Below are 17,720 nucleotides of genomic sequence, written 5' to 3' on the forward strand. Positions count from 1 at the left end.
CTAAGAGCTAAGATAGAGAAGGGTCAAATACACACTCTTTTCCCAGTGGAGTCTGTTGGTGTGGTGAAAACTCATTATCAGCTGAGATTTGTCTCTGTATTTCACGCCTTTTTAAGGGACGCCCTTTCTCTGACAATACATTTTTGTCTCCATGTTGATGGAAGCTAGATGGGAAAAATAAAAGGAGGAAAAGCACTGTACCTCTTCAGAGGAGAATATTAGTGCTGTGTATCAGTACTGTGCTGTATTATATTATTGTGTTATATTGTCTTATATTCCAGACTTCTCTGGTTTTAATTAATGTGGTTTTTTTAGTGCTTTATCACTCTTTATTGTAGTAGGGTTTTGCTTCTTACCTTTTAGGGAAATGTGCTTCTCCTTGAAGCAAAGTTATTTTAGAATGCAGTACAGCCTAAGGTAGTGTTCAGCAAAATTACACTGTGAGATGTTTTAGACTCAGCACTGCAGGCATCCAGATACGAGCAAAGAGCTGTAATATTATCTTCTCTATGTACACACTGACCTTTTTCAGACAATTCTAATGCCTTTAGTGATTTGGCTGTTTCTAAATGTACTTATTTGATGAGCTCTCCTTAATTATTGGAAAACCAGTCACAGTAAAAAAAGTCAGTCTATCCCTCCATTTTTCATAAGTGGCAATTTATTAACAGGGGGCAATTTAATAATTTCATGGATGAATAATTAAAAATCTCTTTGGTAATAGAGTTTTTTCATTGCTATCAGTCTTTGAAAAACGACGAAGCATCAACCAAAAGTGACGTACAGAAACTCCTAGAACTGGGAATAAAGCAAAGGTAAGACCCTCACCTCCCTCCTTCTCTTGCCATTTCCTGACTGAAAACTGTCAGACTGGCAAATTTCACCTTTCTTTTGCTTTATAAACACTACTGTATTCCAGAGTCTGCTGGTTGCAACAGTGAAAGAAAGGCAGGGAATGCTCTTTTTGAAGCAAATAATGGATTTGCTGATATTGGATATATGGTAGGAAAAGATACTAAAATGCTATAGAGAGACATCTGCTAAAGGAAGGCATTTTGAATTTCTCAGGAAGATTCAGTCATGAAATTTTCCTTAAAAAAGAAAACCAGACTTTTTGGAAATTTAAACTGTTAAAATGTCTCAATATCTGAATTTAGAGATGATGATATAATATATTTATATAAATATTTACTCAGGCCTCTTAATTAAATGTTCATGCACGCAGACACTCCAAATCACTGGTCATTGTGCAAGGAGTACTTGCACTGGATGATCTATGAGGAAGGGATTTAGGAGGAGAGAGAAATATTCACTTCAAATTATTCATTGAGCACTTAAAAAATAATGAGTTTCCATGGCTGGGAATGCAGGTTCCCAGCCTAGTCCTTAGTCTCAGATTTCCTAGTGCTTCATTGCAAGTAAGTCTCATCATTCTGTGTCTCTTAATTCTTGGAATTCTGACCAGCAAATAGAAACATCAATACAATTTTAATAACAAGAAAACATAACTATAGTGACTGCTCTTGCTGAAAAGATAGTATATAATGTATGCATCTATACTTCGTATTTTTCCTTAGTAAAAACATATAGTAAGAAACTTTATTAATTTCATACTTCTTTCATTGTTAGAAATGCAATAATTAATTTCCATGGCCATCTTATTGTGGATATTGTATTTATTAGGACTACATACGAAATTGCATTGTTATAGAGAAGCCGTGTGAGACAATGACCTTCAAGTCTTCAACACACATTTAAGATCCACACTACAATACCAATAGAAGTCCTTATTTTTGCTGTGATAGAGAAGGGTCAAGTACATAAGGATCTTTCAGGTATTCCAGACTAATTTATTAAATGATAAAGGCAAGACTTCAGCTAATGTCCTGTTTAAACACTCAGGTGGCTTGGGTGTAGTTTAAGGTGGGCATCTCAGCTGTCCTTGGCACAGACTCCATCCTTCATCATACATGGAGGTGGTTTTTTGGTGGTTTGATTGTTGAGCAACTTTCTTTTATGAAATGGGATGTTTAGTAAATAGATTGTCATTGCAGATGGGAAAACTGAGTCTGCTAAGAGAAAATTCTGCTACATACTACAAGTGTGCTTCCTAATCTCTGCCTTAAATCACCACTTACAGTCTCTCAAGGTCCACCCAAAAATACCTGTTGACTTTTACTTCTTGGAAATCCAGCCACTGAGTATCCTGCACAAAAGCAACTCCCAGAGACAGAGACTGGATCAGTGCAACCTACTGCTGAGCAGCCCACCCCCTCCTTCAGAAAATAAAAGGCAGTAATAATAAAATAAACAGGATAGTACAGGGAAGTGCCTTGGAGCTACTGCTGTGGCCAGATATTTACAGACTTACTGGGTTTCATTTCCAGGGAAGTGTAGAAGTTCAGTGTGCGAAAGAGGTGTTAAAAATTGTACCAAGGAATCCTCCTTATAGAATTTCACTAAGGAAAGGTCACAGTTTATTTTCCAGGAGCCTCAGACTGTATTTCACCTGCAGTAAATCAAGAATGGTGAGCGTAGTGTTATACTCTAGATCTATTTATTATTGAAACCAAAATTCAAAATACAGCCCAATGTTAATCTTATGATCTTTCTTTGGACAAACATGAGCTGCATTTGATGTAAACACAACTTTGATTGTGCTCTACAACGATTATATAGTAAAGTTTAGAGTGCTAGAATCCTCAGCTTGTGTAAGTGAATTTCGTTCTGCTGACTTCAAATTAGATTTTTTTTTAAAAATTCCTTCTGTGTAAATTCCTCAATGCTTCCCAAGTTGCAAGTAAAACTTGGTCACTTCCTATAACGCCCCAAGTTTTATTCTTTCTGTGCATCATCGGCACTTGGAAGCCATGGCATCTGTTTGTGCTAATGGAGTATTGGTTTCATGCTGCTCAATCACTTTTTCAATTAAATCTGCTCTGTACCAGCATTGCCTAAATGGCTGAAAGTAGTAGGGCTGCCAGCTAGCAAGAGAGATAATCCAGCAGCTAACAAGTTTTGTTCTTGTATAAACTAAGTGGTTTCCATTCCAGTTCAGTTTTCACTGGGCTAAATCATTATGTGTGTGTAAACCCAGTATTGTGTTGATCTTTGCTGGAAGTTCATCCATGCAACCAACAGCCCCGAAAAAGCTCTGCAGCTGTTTTAAAATATGTTACTCCACTACTTTGCCCCAGCTCCAAAATGTGTCATGTGCTGTGGGTAAAAAATTCTTGCAATGTGGAGAAATTCTCTGCATCAGTAATGCAAAGGGGTTTTTTTTTGTTTCAAATAAAACCCAATCCAAGTAATTATCCTGGTTTTTTTTTATTTTTTCTTGTATGCCAGAATCTTCTACTGAATGTTGTGTCTCTAAAAAGTGCAAAGTGAAGGCCGAATTTTATCAGAGCATGATTTATTTATTTATTTATTTTAAAACAGGTATAAACGCTTCTTATTGACAATAGTATGGCTCCATGTCAATGCATTTTGAGTAGCCCAGTTTCCTCACTTTTTTGGTGCCAGTCCTTTTTTGCTAGAAATTATACACTGACAGATGTTTTGCACAGCAGGCTATTCAGCAGATATAAACAGTGGCTAATTTTCATCATAGCTAATTTTTGTCTTCTATTCACACTGTAGTTCCTGGGGTTGTTATGACTTTATTTAGAAGGCTCACAGACAAAGCACATCTGTCTGCTACTCGGAATAATTAAAAGTGCCCTTTCTTCAATCTGAAGAACTATTTCCTGATGGACACTTGTGTTCAAGTCCGTGTTTTTTGTGTTTCCAACAAACCAGGGAAGAAATGAAATCTCTCCAGGAAGCCTTTCAAAAGCAGCTTAAAGAGGCAACAGAGAAAGCAGAGAAGCAGCAGGCTACCGTGAGTGATTCCCTGTCCTTCTCTCATTACTTTTGGTTTTCTTCTGTTTTTTTTTCCTTAATCTTGCCTTGAGAATGTGTTATTAGCTCAAATAACTTTTAATGTAAAAAAGATAAATGGATTTCACGTATGTGTTAGCACTCTGCAAGCTGCAGAAGAAAGGAGCTGAAAAAAATGTTTATATGTTCAAAAGCTCTAAGATTCCCTTCTTCCCTATTTTCTGTGGGACTTAGGGATGTGTATAAGCTTTGGGAGTCTGGTGGTCTGGAGACTTGGGCCTAAATCCTCTCCCCTGGTTAGATTACCTTTATGGACCCTCATATCTCATCCAAACTAATGTACACTGTCATACATCCACTGACTTCTTTTGAATCACTACAGATTTTCAGCAACAAAATGGATAATGAAGTGTCAAGTTTTGACCATACTAAAACCAATTATCAGTGTAGGAAGGTATTATTAAGAGCCATTAAGATTCCATGCTTTATTGAAATTCTGTTTCTAGATAAATTGTACAATTTTTTGTGTAGTAATGTCGTGTTTTGGAGCATAAATTGCCACATTTTGCTATTGCAGGAGAAAAAAAAAAAGTAGAATCACGTTTACTAAGGTGTAAAAAGGAAATTTTTCCTATGTTGGTTAGTAATATTCCTATAACATGGATACCACTGAGCAAAAGTTGACTAGACAATCCCCAGAGGGTCCTTCAAACCTTAAATGTTCTGTGATTTGAACTCTGTACCTGAAAACAAGCTGCATGAAGGGTTTATAAATCTATTTTTTGTTTCGTATTGAATAACCACTGATTTATTTATTAAGATCCCACTGCCTTCCAGGTTCACAAAACAAGAGTTCCTCCAAGACAATGGTTTAAAAGTAATTATTAAATTTAGCAAATACTTACAATGATGTGATTTTTATGTGGCTTTATGCCCTTGGTGAACAAGATGTAAGAGTGCATGCTTTACATGCTACCTTCTAATTAGAAATAGTGTAGATTTTGGACCAAACTATTCCTTTTGCAAGTTTCTGTCAATTAATATGATTTTTGAAAACACATTTTTTTACCTTTGTTGCTCAAAAGCTTGAAGTGTAACGATACTTTTTTATGTGATCTTGTGTCCCACACATGTAGTTAGTGGGTATTTGGTACATGTAATTTTGTCTAGAAAAAAAAAAAGAAACTTCTTTCTTCTTGAGAGGTAGAGAGAAGTAATCAAAGCTGTACTGAGCTTGGAAAGGGTAACATATTTTGTGGGGTTTTTTCTCAAAAGCCAGGGCAGTATATATCCAGAAAAATAAATCTGCACTTCAGTTTTAACATGGTTTTGTACTGAGGCAATCTATATAAAATCACAGAATCATAGAATGTTAAGAGGTTGGAGTGTTGTCTTTTTTTCGGGTGCACGAGCATATTCCCACTGACTTTAAAAGCACAATGAATTCTGGTCCTACAAATGAGAGGTGGAATACATATTTCATTATTTAATCTTCATATTAGATTTTGATATTCAAGACTAATTCAGCTGTGGGTTACATAAATCTCAGATGTAGTGCATGGATTACTTGATTTGTTTGTTTTTGTGATACAGCACTTCCTTTAATTTGAGCAACACTGCCTTGTGTAAATTCAGTCCCTACCCTAGCTTTGGGAAGAGCACAAGATTTGTTGTACACAAAATCTACTGTTAACTGTGAGCAAAATACCACCTAGTGCAGAAACCAGAAAAAACTCCTCTGAGTTTATAGCAGAGCTTGGCTTGGAGTGTGGGCAGATGGTTAGAGAAGCTGAATTCTCAATACTTGCCACTAATAGCATATTAAACTTGCTGCTAATTCTAAGGAAAGCAGAACTGTGTCCTTGGTTTGTGATATTTACTTCTTTATGCCTCAGGGTACAATGTACCTAATGAGGCTCGACAATACAGCGAGACTGAATGAATATTTAAAAAGCACGTCAGGATCCTCACCTGAAAACCGCAGTGGAAATGGAAATAGATATTATTGCTGACACACAACATTACTTTATACCTGTTTTTTCCATGTGTTTCACATTTTTCTGGAAGCAATGTGAAATCTGTGGAAGAAATCTAGGCATTTTGAGGCAAGACTAGCTAGAGGATAGGAGCTTGAATCTAATTCTAATTTAATGAATTGTGAGACTAGCTTCTAGCCTAATTAAAGCACATCTTATTCTATAGGATTTGGTGAAGTGAATCCTGATTTTCATCAGAGTCAATAAGAGTAGAATTACATTTCTCAAAGACTAATAAAACACTGGTGGGAGAGGGAAGGATGGAAATATATATTTCTTTTCTGCACTTACCATGAAGGCATAGTACAGTGCTTACTGTGGGTATGTTAATTGGCTGTTTATATTCAACAGGCAACACCTGCCTGAAGGTGTTCTTTATTAGGTAAATGTGGAAGTGTAAGTAAGAATTTACAGGAATCAAGTCAAATTACATGCAAAGTAACCTGGGAATTATTCAAGGCCTCTGACCAAACCAAAAGAACTAAGGACACAGCACAGCAAAACATTAGACTTTGCATCCATGTCTTCTTGTGTAATATATGCCAAGGCTCTTCACTATCCTTGCACAAATGATTCATCAGAAAGAGAGTTATCAGTGTTCTTGTGCTTGCTTATCCATTATTTGACCTTTTAAGGCTAGAGAAACCAAGCAACTAAAGAAGTTGCTGTTCTGAGCAGCTGCTGACTGTTGGTAGGTACCAACTCTAGTTGGGGGGTGCTGTCTCAGAGGGCAGCCAGTGGAGCTGCTGCTGGGTAGTAACAACTTTCTGAGGATAGAAGCAGCAGCTCAGGTTTAAGGAAAGTAAAAGGATGTGTAAAGACACTCCTGCTCTTTAGTAATCACACTGAGGGCTGACCTGAGGGGCCTTAACACTCCTTTTCTGGATCCTTCTGGATTGTCTTCTGCATCTGGAGCGCTAACACACGAAGAACAGCAGCACTCTGTCTTGAGATGGGGCTTTTCCAGGAAATTTAGGGCAGACCTCAGACACATTTAAGCCTATTGTGTCAGCTGCTCTGCCTGGGATAATAAAATATGCAGAGAAACACTGGTTATGATAAGGATGCTTTAAATTGACTGTGCTGCCTAGTTCAACATATCTCTGAAACAGTCTTCCAGAAAGCCTTTGGTGTGAAGGAGCTTCTTTATAGACTATCCCACACTAGAACTGTGTATTATTTTTATACCAAAAAGCATTTCAGAAGGGCCATACTGGGTTTAGTTATACAATGTGCCTGTAAAACGTGTAAGACATTGTTCCAAATAACCTGGTATCCTCTTTAACAATAAATGAAGGTTAACAGAGCTTTTTGTGCTGCACTTAACATCAAATACCTAAGCCATTTTTAATAAGTTTTTGTACAGTGAAAAAAAGATATTAATAATGTCAAGCTATTATCTCTAAATGTGAAGTGGAACCACTTCTTCCACGAACAGCATTAGAGGCCACGGACTAATTTTCACTTTAGTTAACAGAAAGGCAAATGGCATGTGTAACCTTAAAAGTGTTTTATTTTGTTTGGGTTTTTTTCAGTGAATTTGTAGAATAAGTAGTAATTCTGTATTTCTTCACTGGGTTAAAAGTCTCTCAGAGCTTCTTGGAGAAGGGCTCTTTGCTTTGCTGTACTTCGTGCTAACTGCTTGCATGTTAAGAAATAGCTATATTTTTAGCAAGTTTGCAAAGTTATTTCCCATTAACTGGAGTTAAAGTTTATAAAAAGATCTGGATAGCTCTGGATGTGGGAGAAAATAAAGAATGAAACATGGAAACACTCAAAAATAATTTGTCTAAAGTAAGCTTAGTCTACCTTTTATATGCTGTTCCTGTTAGTATTTTATGTCATGCTAGCAATTTTTAAGAAGATACATTGATGGAATTGTTTGACAATACAATTACAGTGCTGTCTATCAAAATAAAGGAGAAAATAGGTCTGTGTAATTTCCTTTTTCCCAATTGCTCAGTGTTCACTATGAAAAATGAGAATTAAGCAACACATTATGAATGACTTATAAAAAGAAACCATACACAATGTGGTTATTTTGAAATCAGGAGGATATTTTCAGTAATAAAAGGGTAATATATGGGGAATATATTAATAGCCCTAATAAATTAGGCCTAATAAATTAGCCCTAATAAAGGCTAATATATGGGGAATTTAATTCAATGTTATCCTCACGCCTGTGAGATTTTTAATATAAAGATCAGATGTTCTTTTCACTTCAAAAATATTTATTTTGTTTAGGAAAATTTTTATGATTTTATGTTCCCAAAGTCCTAAATGTTTCTTTGACAAAAGTCTCTTCTACTAATCAAACTGTAACTTGCAGCTTAAAAGTTACATTCATGTAAGAAATAGGTAAAAAAACTATTTAGCTCTGCTTTTAACAGTATTTAACACTTCCTGTCTCTGGGATATGGAAGCAGTGTCCTTGCTTAGTGTTGAAGAGTTTAGCCTCAGAACAACATATTTTCATCAGGTATTTTCATAATTACAGCACTTAAAGGGAGACAACATGTGAAAAGTGCTGAATGTCAAACAAGAACAAAGCGTGGGTAGAAGGGAGGAAGAAATGCAGGAAGTTTTTTTTCTTCAATTATTTTATTTAAGTTTTGTCCCTCTTAATTTAGAGCTGGGTGTAAATGCCTGTTCTTGTTTATTATGCTATGAGGATTTAGTGACTCAAAGCAGAATTTTTACATCTCTTCTGGAAAATGGTGTTATGTCTTGTCCTTGAGACTGACTAAAAGCACCGTGCAAATGGTCTGACACAGACTGATCTGCCTTAAAGCATGAAATTATCCACACAGGCACACTTCAATGGCTAGATTAGGTTATCTCTCTATGGGCTCCAGTAGACAAGCCATATAAACCCCTCCTGTGTGACCCTCCATAGCTAGACCTCGTGACTAAGTGTTTCCTCAGCTGTTAGAGATTTAAAGGGCCTTTAAAAATGCTGTTACAATATGAATTCAAAAATGAATGAATTCTTAATTAATACTGAAATTATTCTTTTTAATGTAGTAAAAATATCTTCTAATTATTCAGATAAGCTTGAACAGTATGTTTACACTCTGTAGGATGTCCATATCAGTGGTATAAAATGCATGTGTATGTGCATAGTAATCAACAAAATTACTGATTTAACCAACATATATTGCTGTTAAATTAATAGTACTGAATTGTCCTAATTATCTCTTTCCTGGAAGATCCAAGCAATGTAGAGATAATAATTTTGGTGTCAAATCTCATTAATTATTTCATACATATTCATAGTTAGAAGCCAAGTGCTTTGAAGGCATATTAATATTCTCCTGAGCGTTAGGTCTAAGAAAGGGAACACTCTTTAATGGAGGTCAGTATATTATTTTTGTCAGTATTTAGTGGTAGCTGGCAATACTTTTGAACAGCTGAAAAAAAAAAAATAACCATGCAAATAGCTATTTTACATTTTTCCCCATTCATCTTGATCTCATATTTCAGTTGTGACCTTTATTTTTTGTTGTGCAAAATCTTCATGTTTATTATCTAGTATACATGGACTAAATTTCAATAATTTTGTCCTTGCCAGGCAGGTGCTGAATATGTTTGTCCTCTGATAAAGCATCATCCTCAGTGGTAGCTGGATGTGGAGTTAGTATTTCCACAGCCAAAGCACTTGGTATTTCTTTTACAAACTCTTCCTAACTTTTGTCTGTTTATGCATGTCAGGTGGCTCTAGTCTCGTGCACTCCCTACCTACATTTCTGTCTTAGATGATAATAGAATTCTGTGACTTCCCTTTTGATACAAGTGAGGGTGATATCAAATTCAGTGACATTTTTCAAATTACTGACGTGTCTGCTTGAGTTTGGACATGATTCTAAGAACAGCTGTCGTGTCATGTAGATTCAGAGTGATTTTTTACCTACATGACATCCAAACCATGAATCTTTGGGTCAGTGTCTCTCCAATCTAAGTATTTTTTTCTTTACAGGGGTTTTATTTTTCTTTACAAGTCTGTCTCAATGTCAGAATGACTGTAGCTTCCCTCGAACTTGGATAGAGTTTTGCATCAACAGGGAGAGAGCACAGCATAGGACATTGGGTAAACAGGGATGAGAATTTTGATAATTGAGGTATCCAAGAGCATCTTCCTTCAAAATGACAGGAATGGGTTCTTTTAATCCTAGTTGTTATCAATACATTGTCCTTTCTCCCATTGTATTCCATAAGCTGTGAGGAAAGCTCGGTCCTGAAAGAAAGTTAGACTGATTTGTAAAAACGGTGTTTTAAACTGTGTTTGATTAAATTCAGTCTCAAACCTAAGATTGGAATTCTGCTTTCCAAGGCAAGTCATTGAGTTAATTAGGAACTAGAGACCATATGTGGATGCTTTTACATGTAATGCTATTGATTCCACAGGTGAGTCTGATCAGAGTCGAGGTATTTATCTCATCAGGACCAGCCCCGTAGCATTCAAATCAAATAACTCTGTTAGAAACCTGCTATGATAGATACATTCCTAGAGGGTAAAAAAAATTGTATGTCACAGAATCAGTTCATATTGTTCTAAAACTCCTTAGTTCTCTGAGGATCACACTGAACTTTCTTGTGAAAGATAAGCACCATGTCTACTGGTGCAAAGCAAAAGTAAGTCTATTTACATACAACAATTTTCTTCTTTGGATTGTAAGTTTTCTAGCAAATATGCTAAATGTTTGTAGATTTAGCAAATATTTAACTGTGGCCTATACCAATTTGATATATAAGCAAAATTTTTTGTTTGGTGGTCGCTTTTTTTTTTTTACGAAGTTGTGAGAAGCATAAAAAAAATACTTAGTGGTCACAACTGATGTTCAGGTACATCTCAACAACTCACACTCAGCGTGTCTTTAAACTTGCAGATTAACTTTTTGAAGACTGAAATGGAAAGGAAGAGTAAAATGATCCGAGACCTCCAAAACGAGGTAAGAGGAACATTTGATTGTCATCTCCATTCAGGCCTCTTATTGAAAGCGACCGTGGTTTGGCTTCATGTATAAAGCACATTTTGTTGTAGTGGGCAGACAAAGCCCCAGTGAATTGCTCTAAATAGCAAAGCAAAAATGACCGTGTGTATTTAGAAATAGTATTTTACTGAATGGAACTGTTGACTCCTTGCTACGGGTGCTTGGTTTGATAATACACCTCTGGAACTCTTGTTGCTTTTTCAGAGGGGAAACAGTTCTGTAGGTTATTGATACAGAGTGAAACTTTGTTCACATTGTTATTACCTGATTTAAAAAGAAACAGCAAGAGGAGGAGAAAGGAAATACAAGATCAGAACTGAGATTCTTAATAAAATTTTAAAACCCCTCACATTCTTAAAATGTTTTCTTAAGCTTTGTGCGCCATGAATATTAATGCCAGATTGATCCCAAAATTCCAGATAAAATATAAAACGTGTTTTATTTAATTTTTATTGGTATTAAACTGAATTTATTTTGAAATTTGGTCTTGGAATAGAAACATTTGCGCAGCATCATATTACTTTTTCCTCCTTATCTTTTTCTCTGCAAACAACTTGCCTAAATCAGGGTGTAGTTACCCTTTCCATTGCTTCATTTTGCGAACCTCTTTGCACTTGAAAATGTTATTTTTAATTTTATTCTTGTTCTCTTGCCTTTGTCTGTTTTGTTCAGTTCTCTTGCTTTTCTTCTAAGTTTTGTGAGAATGAAAACTTGACCTCCTTAAAGCTGTTATTTCACCTGTGATCACTGATGTCTTTGGTGTGTGAGAGTGTATATATACGGTCAGTCTCAAAAATGTGAACACTCCTTTTTAAGTCACAACAGTGTCTTAGTTTCAGCCAGGAAACTTGCTCTCTTTTCCCACCTGTGTACTCTGGATGCTTTGCAACTGAGCCTGTTAATTATAATAAATCGTATCAATCTCATCCTATTGACCAGCCCTAAAACAATCTTGTCTCTTATTGCACGGAAGTACATAAATAAATTCAAGCTGTCTGACTGATAATGATTTGCTTAGGTAGGTCAGGAGACTTCTGTAGTATTTACTGTGTTTGTAGGACATTTTGGAAAATCTGCCTTGAAAGGAATCTTTCTTTTTGGCACCAAAAAGTACTTGTTTCTCAATTTAAAGGTAGAGTGTTTCACCAGCATTTTATTTCCTGATATCCTCCTGTCTGAAGTTGCAGGAGCTGAGTAAACTGGATGTACTGATGTTGCAAGCATTTCAGACCTATCATGGGGCCTTTCAGATTAACATTCAACTTGCATACCTACAGTTTTATGTTTCCAGCTGTGGGGCAGTCTGCAGAGTGACTAAATATCTCTGTCACTGCCTAAAAAAAAAAGGAAAATTAGAATGCTCAACAGTCCTTCCATTCAAAACATAAATATGTTGTCTTGGATACCCACAGATGTGCCAGTTTTATGAACCCGCTGTCCATTAATTTCTCTAAATCTGTCTTGGATGTTGGATACCTCCACAACTCTTTACACTATCAAATTCCCTCTCACTTCACAGTTTAAATTTTTTTATGTCATTTTCTGTTCTTCTCCCTTCAGCAAGTTTTTCTAAACTCTGAGTTGTTCCCTTCTTAGTTTTGTAGAGTCGACCAAGGTTTTATGAGCTTTTAATATAGCATTTTTTTGGCAGCTTCTAGGCACTTTGTATTTTTTTTTTGATCATTTGACTGTTTTTTACTGTTCGCCTTATTCATACATCTCTCTATTTCTACATCATCTCTCATTTATTTCTCTCCCTTTCAGGAGATTGAATGTCTGTGTGATGGGTTTCTGTGTGGTTTACTCTTCTGCCACAGTGGTACCTGTTATTGCACTTCATCAGCAGTTGCAAACATTACTTCCTCTTGAACTCAGCCCAGGGAAACCCTTGAGGAAAAAAAACAGAATAATGTTTTGTCTTGGGGGCTGCAGGGCTGGCTGCAGCCATTTCACTGTGTAGCTTCTTCCAGTCACGTTGCAAATGTCTGGTGCTAAATGCTTCAGTCTGGTTGGGATCTCTGGGCTGTATGAAGAATGAAAGAGATTATTACTTCCCTTTAATATCTTGAAAAGTCTTTAAAGAATAGATAAACAAAGGGAAAATGTGTAAAACTACATAAAAATAAAATCTTTTAATATAGGAACTGTAACAGGATAAAATTTTCCTTTTAAGTAAAAATGTAAACTGAGTGGTGACATCTATCAGATCATAAATATTTAAAGTGTGCTTTTGATATGTATCTCCTGGCACACCCAGTTGGGATTTCTGTCTGAGTTTTTAGGGAAGTACTTTGACTACAAAACAGCAGAGAAGATGGACAGTAATTTTGTGAGTCACTGAAGGAATAGTTTCTGCAGTCCTGCATAAATATTATTTGGGGCATCTGTGATTAAAGCTTCTCAAAATTTAAAAAAAAAAAAAAAAAAAAAGAAATAGCATACTGAAAAATTGTAATTAGTCTTAGAGGTAGAGCAATGATTAAAATTTAGATACTTGTTTAGATGGGAAGTAGAACACATCAAGCAAATAAAACAAATTTCCAGTGTACCAAGGCCTTCAGTGATGTGTGTCCTAGTCTAGCTGTGATGGTTTCAGACTAGGCCTTCCTGGAAACCAGCTTGTAACCAGGAAGGAACTAGGAAGGTGACCAAGGAAGTATTCCATGCTATTCCTTTACGTAACCTAGGGTATAAATAAGGCATTGATAAGAGAGTTCGCTCTCTTCTCTTCCGGCGAGGTTGGAGAACGGTGGTCCCTGTCTGGGCCTGGCTTATCTGGAGCCGAGGCCTACAGTAACTGCTGTTATCGGCCACGCGTGAGGGGGGAGTGCTGGGCCGTGTCCAGACGTACTGCTTTCTTTCAAGGGAAGTGGTGAGCTCTTGCCAATTCTTCAGCTTTGCTGGGTTTTTAGATTGTGTAGATCTGTTTTATTATTTGTCCCTTTTCACCCTATTTTATCCTTTTCCCTTCTCCCTTCCCCCCTCTTCCCTTCGACTTCGGGAAGCTATTTGGGGTCATAGATTCATATATATAATTCTCATTGTATATCTCTGTTTTATACATAATATATACATATTTTTGCTAGAACTTTGGCTGCCTGGTTTTTCGTTTTTTTTTCCTTCCCTCTCTGGGAAGGAGACCCTGTTGTCGAGTTTCGGAGATTTGGCAGGAAGCCAACTCCAAACTTGCACACTAGCTCACCTGATTCTCCTTTTTCCTCCATATATCTAAATTACCTGGGATTTAACTATCGATGAAATGTTCCTGGAATTACAAAAAAAAAAAAAAAAATCCAAGCCACAAAGAAATCCATCTGATTTGTATCACTCATCTTTTTTAGTTATTAAAATTATAAAAAATAAAGCGTGGGGATGTTTTACTTGGAAGAGGAAAAAGGCCACACTCACCCCCTGGAGAAACAGTGAATTAATGTGCAGATACTTTAAATGGAACTCTGGAGTTTTCCAGTACAATCTACTAATGTTTCAAATTTGATGTGAGAATAAAAGGATTAAATCTATAAGGAGGAGCATAATAACAAAGACATAACTGAGGGAAAGAGACCTCATATTATGTGCAGCAAAGAGGAAATGAGGTGTAGTAAAAAAAAAAAAATACAATAAAGATTTGGGCTTCCAGGTTCTCAAAATTGCATGAGAGGCCATAAAGGCCTTTTTCCTCCACACCAGCCCCTGCACCCACCAAAATGCCCCCCTTCCCAAGACACAGGGGTTTTGCACACCTACATGGTTAACAACTGCAGTTATATGTGGTTAAAAAATAATAAAAGGTAGGGAAAAGTTCGGTGCAAGAACTTGATGATGCTCGCATTCAGATGATTCTTTTATTACTACCCTGTCCAAACACATTCATGTAGATAAGCACTGGAAGAGCCTACACTAGTGTCCTGCTTCTGGATTGGTTTGGGTTGGGTTGGGTTTTTTCCTAATTTGATCAAATTATTTGAAATATTTTTTTTTAATGATGCCATCTTGCAAGATGTTCTGAGAGCTGTAGGAAAAGATTGTGGGCGCTGTTTATTCTACACTTATTTTAGGAGGAAAAAAAGAGTAGTAATTGTGATTAAAGATATATGTGTGTAGTCCTAGCATGCCCTGGAAATCAGAAGCTCCAGTATTTTGTTCTTGGCTCAGTCAGCTAAACTTGTCTTGAGAGAAATTTGATTTTAGAGCATTGCTTAGCCCTGTGCATCAGCTACAGTGTGGAAAAGGAACCAAAAGCTATACCTAACTCATGGCTTTCTGTCAAACTCCTGTACCATGTTTGCCAGTTCCCTAAAAGTAAGAACTAACATCAGTTTTTCTGAAATTAGACTGAAATTAAGATACAATTTTGAGGAAATATGTTATCTGAGTCCTGCCTCCAATCACATTGCTTTTAAAAATCTGGTTTGTTAGGTTGGACATGCTATACATTTAAGTAATTGATAGCATTTTATACATAATTTTTGGAAGTGCTATCTGCATACAGATATATAGAGATAGAGAATGAAAGCAGAATAGCTACTCTTGTTCTTTCAAAATATTGCATTCACCCTCAGTTTTTACTGCCAAATCGTGAATTTTGCAATCTCAGGCTCTCTCTTCCTGTAAAAATCATTCCCTGTTTAGTCCTGTTCTTTCAGCACATGCCCTACTGCCATTCAGCTTTGCCATTTGGAGACATGAATAGATGACATTCCAGCTGAATGCAGCAGCTGTGATGTGTGAGGAGAGGACTTTGCACAGAAAGGCAATTTTCAGGCTATTCAAGGCTTTGGGGGGAAAAGAAAGTCGTCAACAAAAATAGTCTGTGGTAAAAAAGTGCCAGATAGAGAGAATGCTGATTATGTGTCTAAAAATCCTCCCTTTTTTAGAGGTCTCTGAGTACTTCCTGCAAATATTAGAAAATATGTGTCAGACTTGCAGCTGTAATATTGTGTGGATTGTGTTAATGTAGTCTAATAAAGGGTTGGCATGTAAATAGGTAATGCTGTTATTTTGAGAGGCTTCTATTATTGCCAAAGAAACCGAGAAGTCTGAAATGCAGAAGCACAGGTGGAGCTGAGAAGCTTGGCAAAAATGTAGAGTAAATTAGAATACGTATAAAAGAGCCACTTTGACAATTTTAACCGCTGGAGATGGGCTGACACAGAACGAGAAACTCACTTCTATGCAGGAAATTATGCCAAAAGTGCTCTAAAAATAAAGCTGAAGCAGGATGCTCTGTTAACCCTTGTTTATGTCAGAAAAATCGTGAGTCTTCACAGTTGCCATTTGGCATTCAGAACTGATTGTTTTGGTGCAGCTCTGAATTTGCATGTACATATGGATTAATTTCTTAAATGAATGGTTTTTCTACACTGAAGTGTGCAGTGCATTTTCTTAGTTTGTTATTAATTTCCTGCTGGTACACCTATAAAAGCCACCTCTTCTCTGCTGAGCAGTAGAGAATTGTTATTCAGGTTTTAACATGAGCATTGTAGCAGTCTTACATTAGACTTAGAAATGTGTATAAAATTGCTCTTATTTAAGCCATTTAATTAGGTTTTATTCGATAAGGACTGGCTTGTAATATTTGGGCAAAGCATTTTATAATCTTTCTGTGAATACCTACATTAAGGTGTGTTAATAGCTTTATGGATTTTCAACAATCACATGTATTTACAGAGTTGATACAGTGTTTTATACAAGGCAGTATATTCTTTTGCTGTTTAGACTGTGACAGAACTTTGAAAAACATGAATTATACAGAAGATGTATAGTAGTATAGGCAATACAAAGTAAACCAGGAATGGAAAATTAGTTACTAACTGCTGTAGCTCTCAGTAATATGTGGTTGGTTTTTTTTTTTCTAAGAAGCACAGTTTTAAATCACAACCTTGTAAACAATACTTCTGCTCTATTCTTATATAAATTGTGGTTATGGCTTTAGTGTCGAGTAAATCATCCTACACCAGAATTTTCTCCAATCTCTCTGTGCTTAGCTGCACTAGCAAAGGATAAAGTCACAGCAGCACAAAGTCTCACCTGATGTATTGGGAATTTCATGCCCTGCAGGATGAATTCAGTTGAATTGCACTGAATTATGATGGGGACAGAAAACAAGAAAAGTCCCTTAGTGAAGCAGAAATTAAATTCTAAGGCTTTGAGACTGTAGACTGATTCTGTTCTATAAAGGAGGACATTGTAGTTCTTTGGTCTTCGTACTCCGCAGATAAAACTAACCTTTTTTTTCCTGAGTATAAAATCCTACCTCCTTGAGAAGAAAACTGGGTAAAATCCTATGCCTTCCTTGGGTGCTGCATTGGTTCTACAATTCCAGAAACTTCCACAAGAGTCAGAGAAAGGGGCACTGCCCAGGGAAGGGAGAAGGAGCCGGAAGGGTGCAGGAGCAGCTGCAGATACGTTCTGCTGAAGGGCTTCGAGTTCAGTATTGTTTATTGATAGATTACATCTTCTTTTGAAGTAAAATAAAGTCCTATTTAAAAAAAATGATTTGCTTAATATTCTTCTGTGACTTTTTCTTACTGAATATGATAAGCCAAGAGTAGAAATGCAATTCAGCCAGTTGGAAATGGCTCTTAGGGGACAGTATCTGAGATCATTCAGAAAATAAATCCTACTGCATCACGATTGTCAGTGAGATATATTTGTAGTGATACTGTAGCAACTGCAGTGAATAGAATAAGTTCTATTTTTATAAGCTTTGTTTTCCTGACCTTGGAGACACGAGAGCATAGGACACGTTTTCTCACTTGGCTGTTGAGTGAGAATCAGGATCAGAGCATCAGTTATGGGAATGTAATGG

The 17,720-nt window shown here is 36.5% G+C and overlaps 1 protein-coding gene across 3 annotated transcripts in view; it reads left to right on the forward strand.

Moving 5' to 3' along the window:
- LUZP2 (leucine zipper protein 2) overlaps nt 1-17,720 on the forward strand; it is a 132,610-nt gene that overhangs the window by 59,872 nt on the left and 55,018 nt on the right. For all 3 annotated transcript variants that reach the window (XM_064657198.1, XM_064657199.1, XM_064657197.1), the window contains exons 3-5: nt 745-815; nt 3,802-3,883; nt 10,805-10,867. In XM_064657198.1, coding sequence (XP_064513268.1) covers nt 745-815; nt 3,802-3,883; nt 10,805-10,867 — 216 coding nt within the window. The remainder of the gene's footprint in view (nt 1-744; nt 816-3,801; nt 3,884-10,804; nt 10,868-17,720) is intronic.

This window comes from Pseudopipra pipra, chromosome 6, assembly GCF_036250125.1.
Source record: "Pseudopipra pipra isolate bDixPip1 chromosome 6, bDixPip1.hap1, whole genome shotgun sequence".
In the NCBI taxonomy this organism is placed as follows: domain Eukaryota; kingdom Metazoa; phylum Chordata; class Aves; order Passeriformes; family Pipridae; genus Pseudopipra; species Pseudopipra pipra.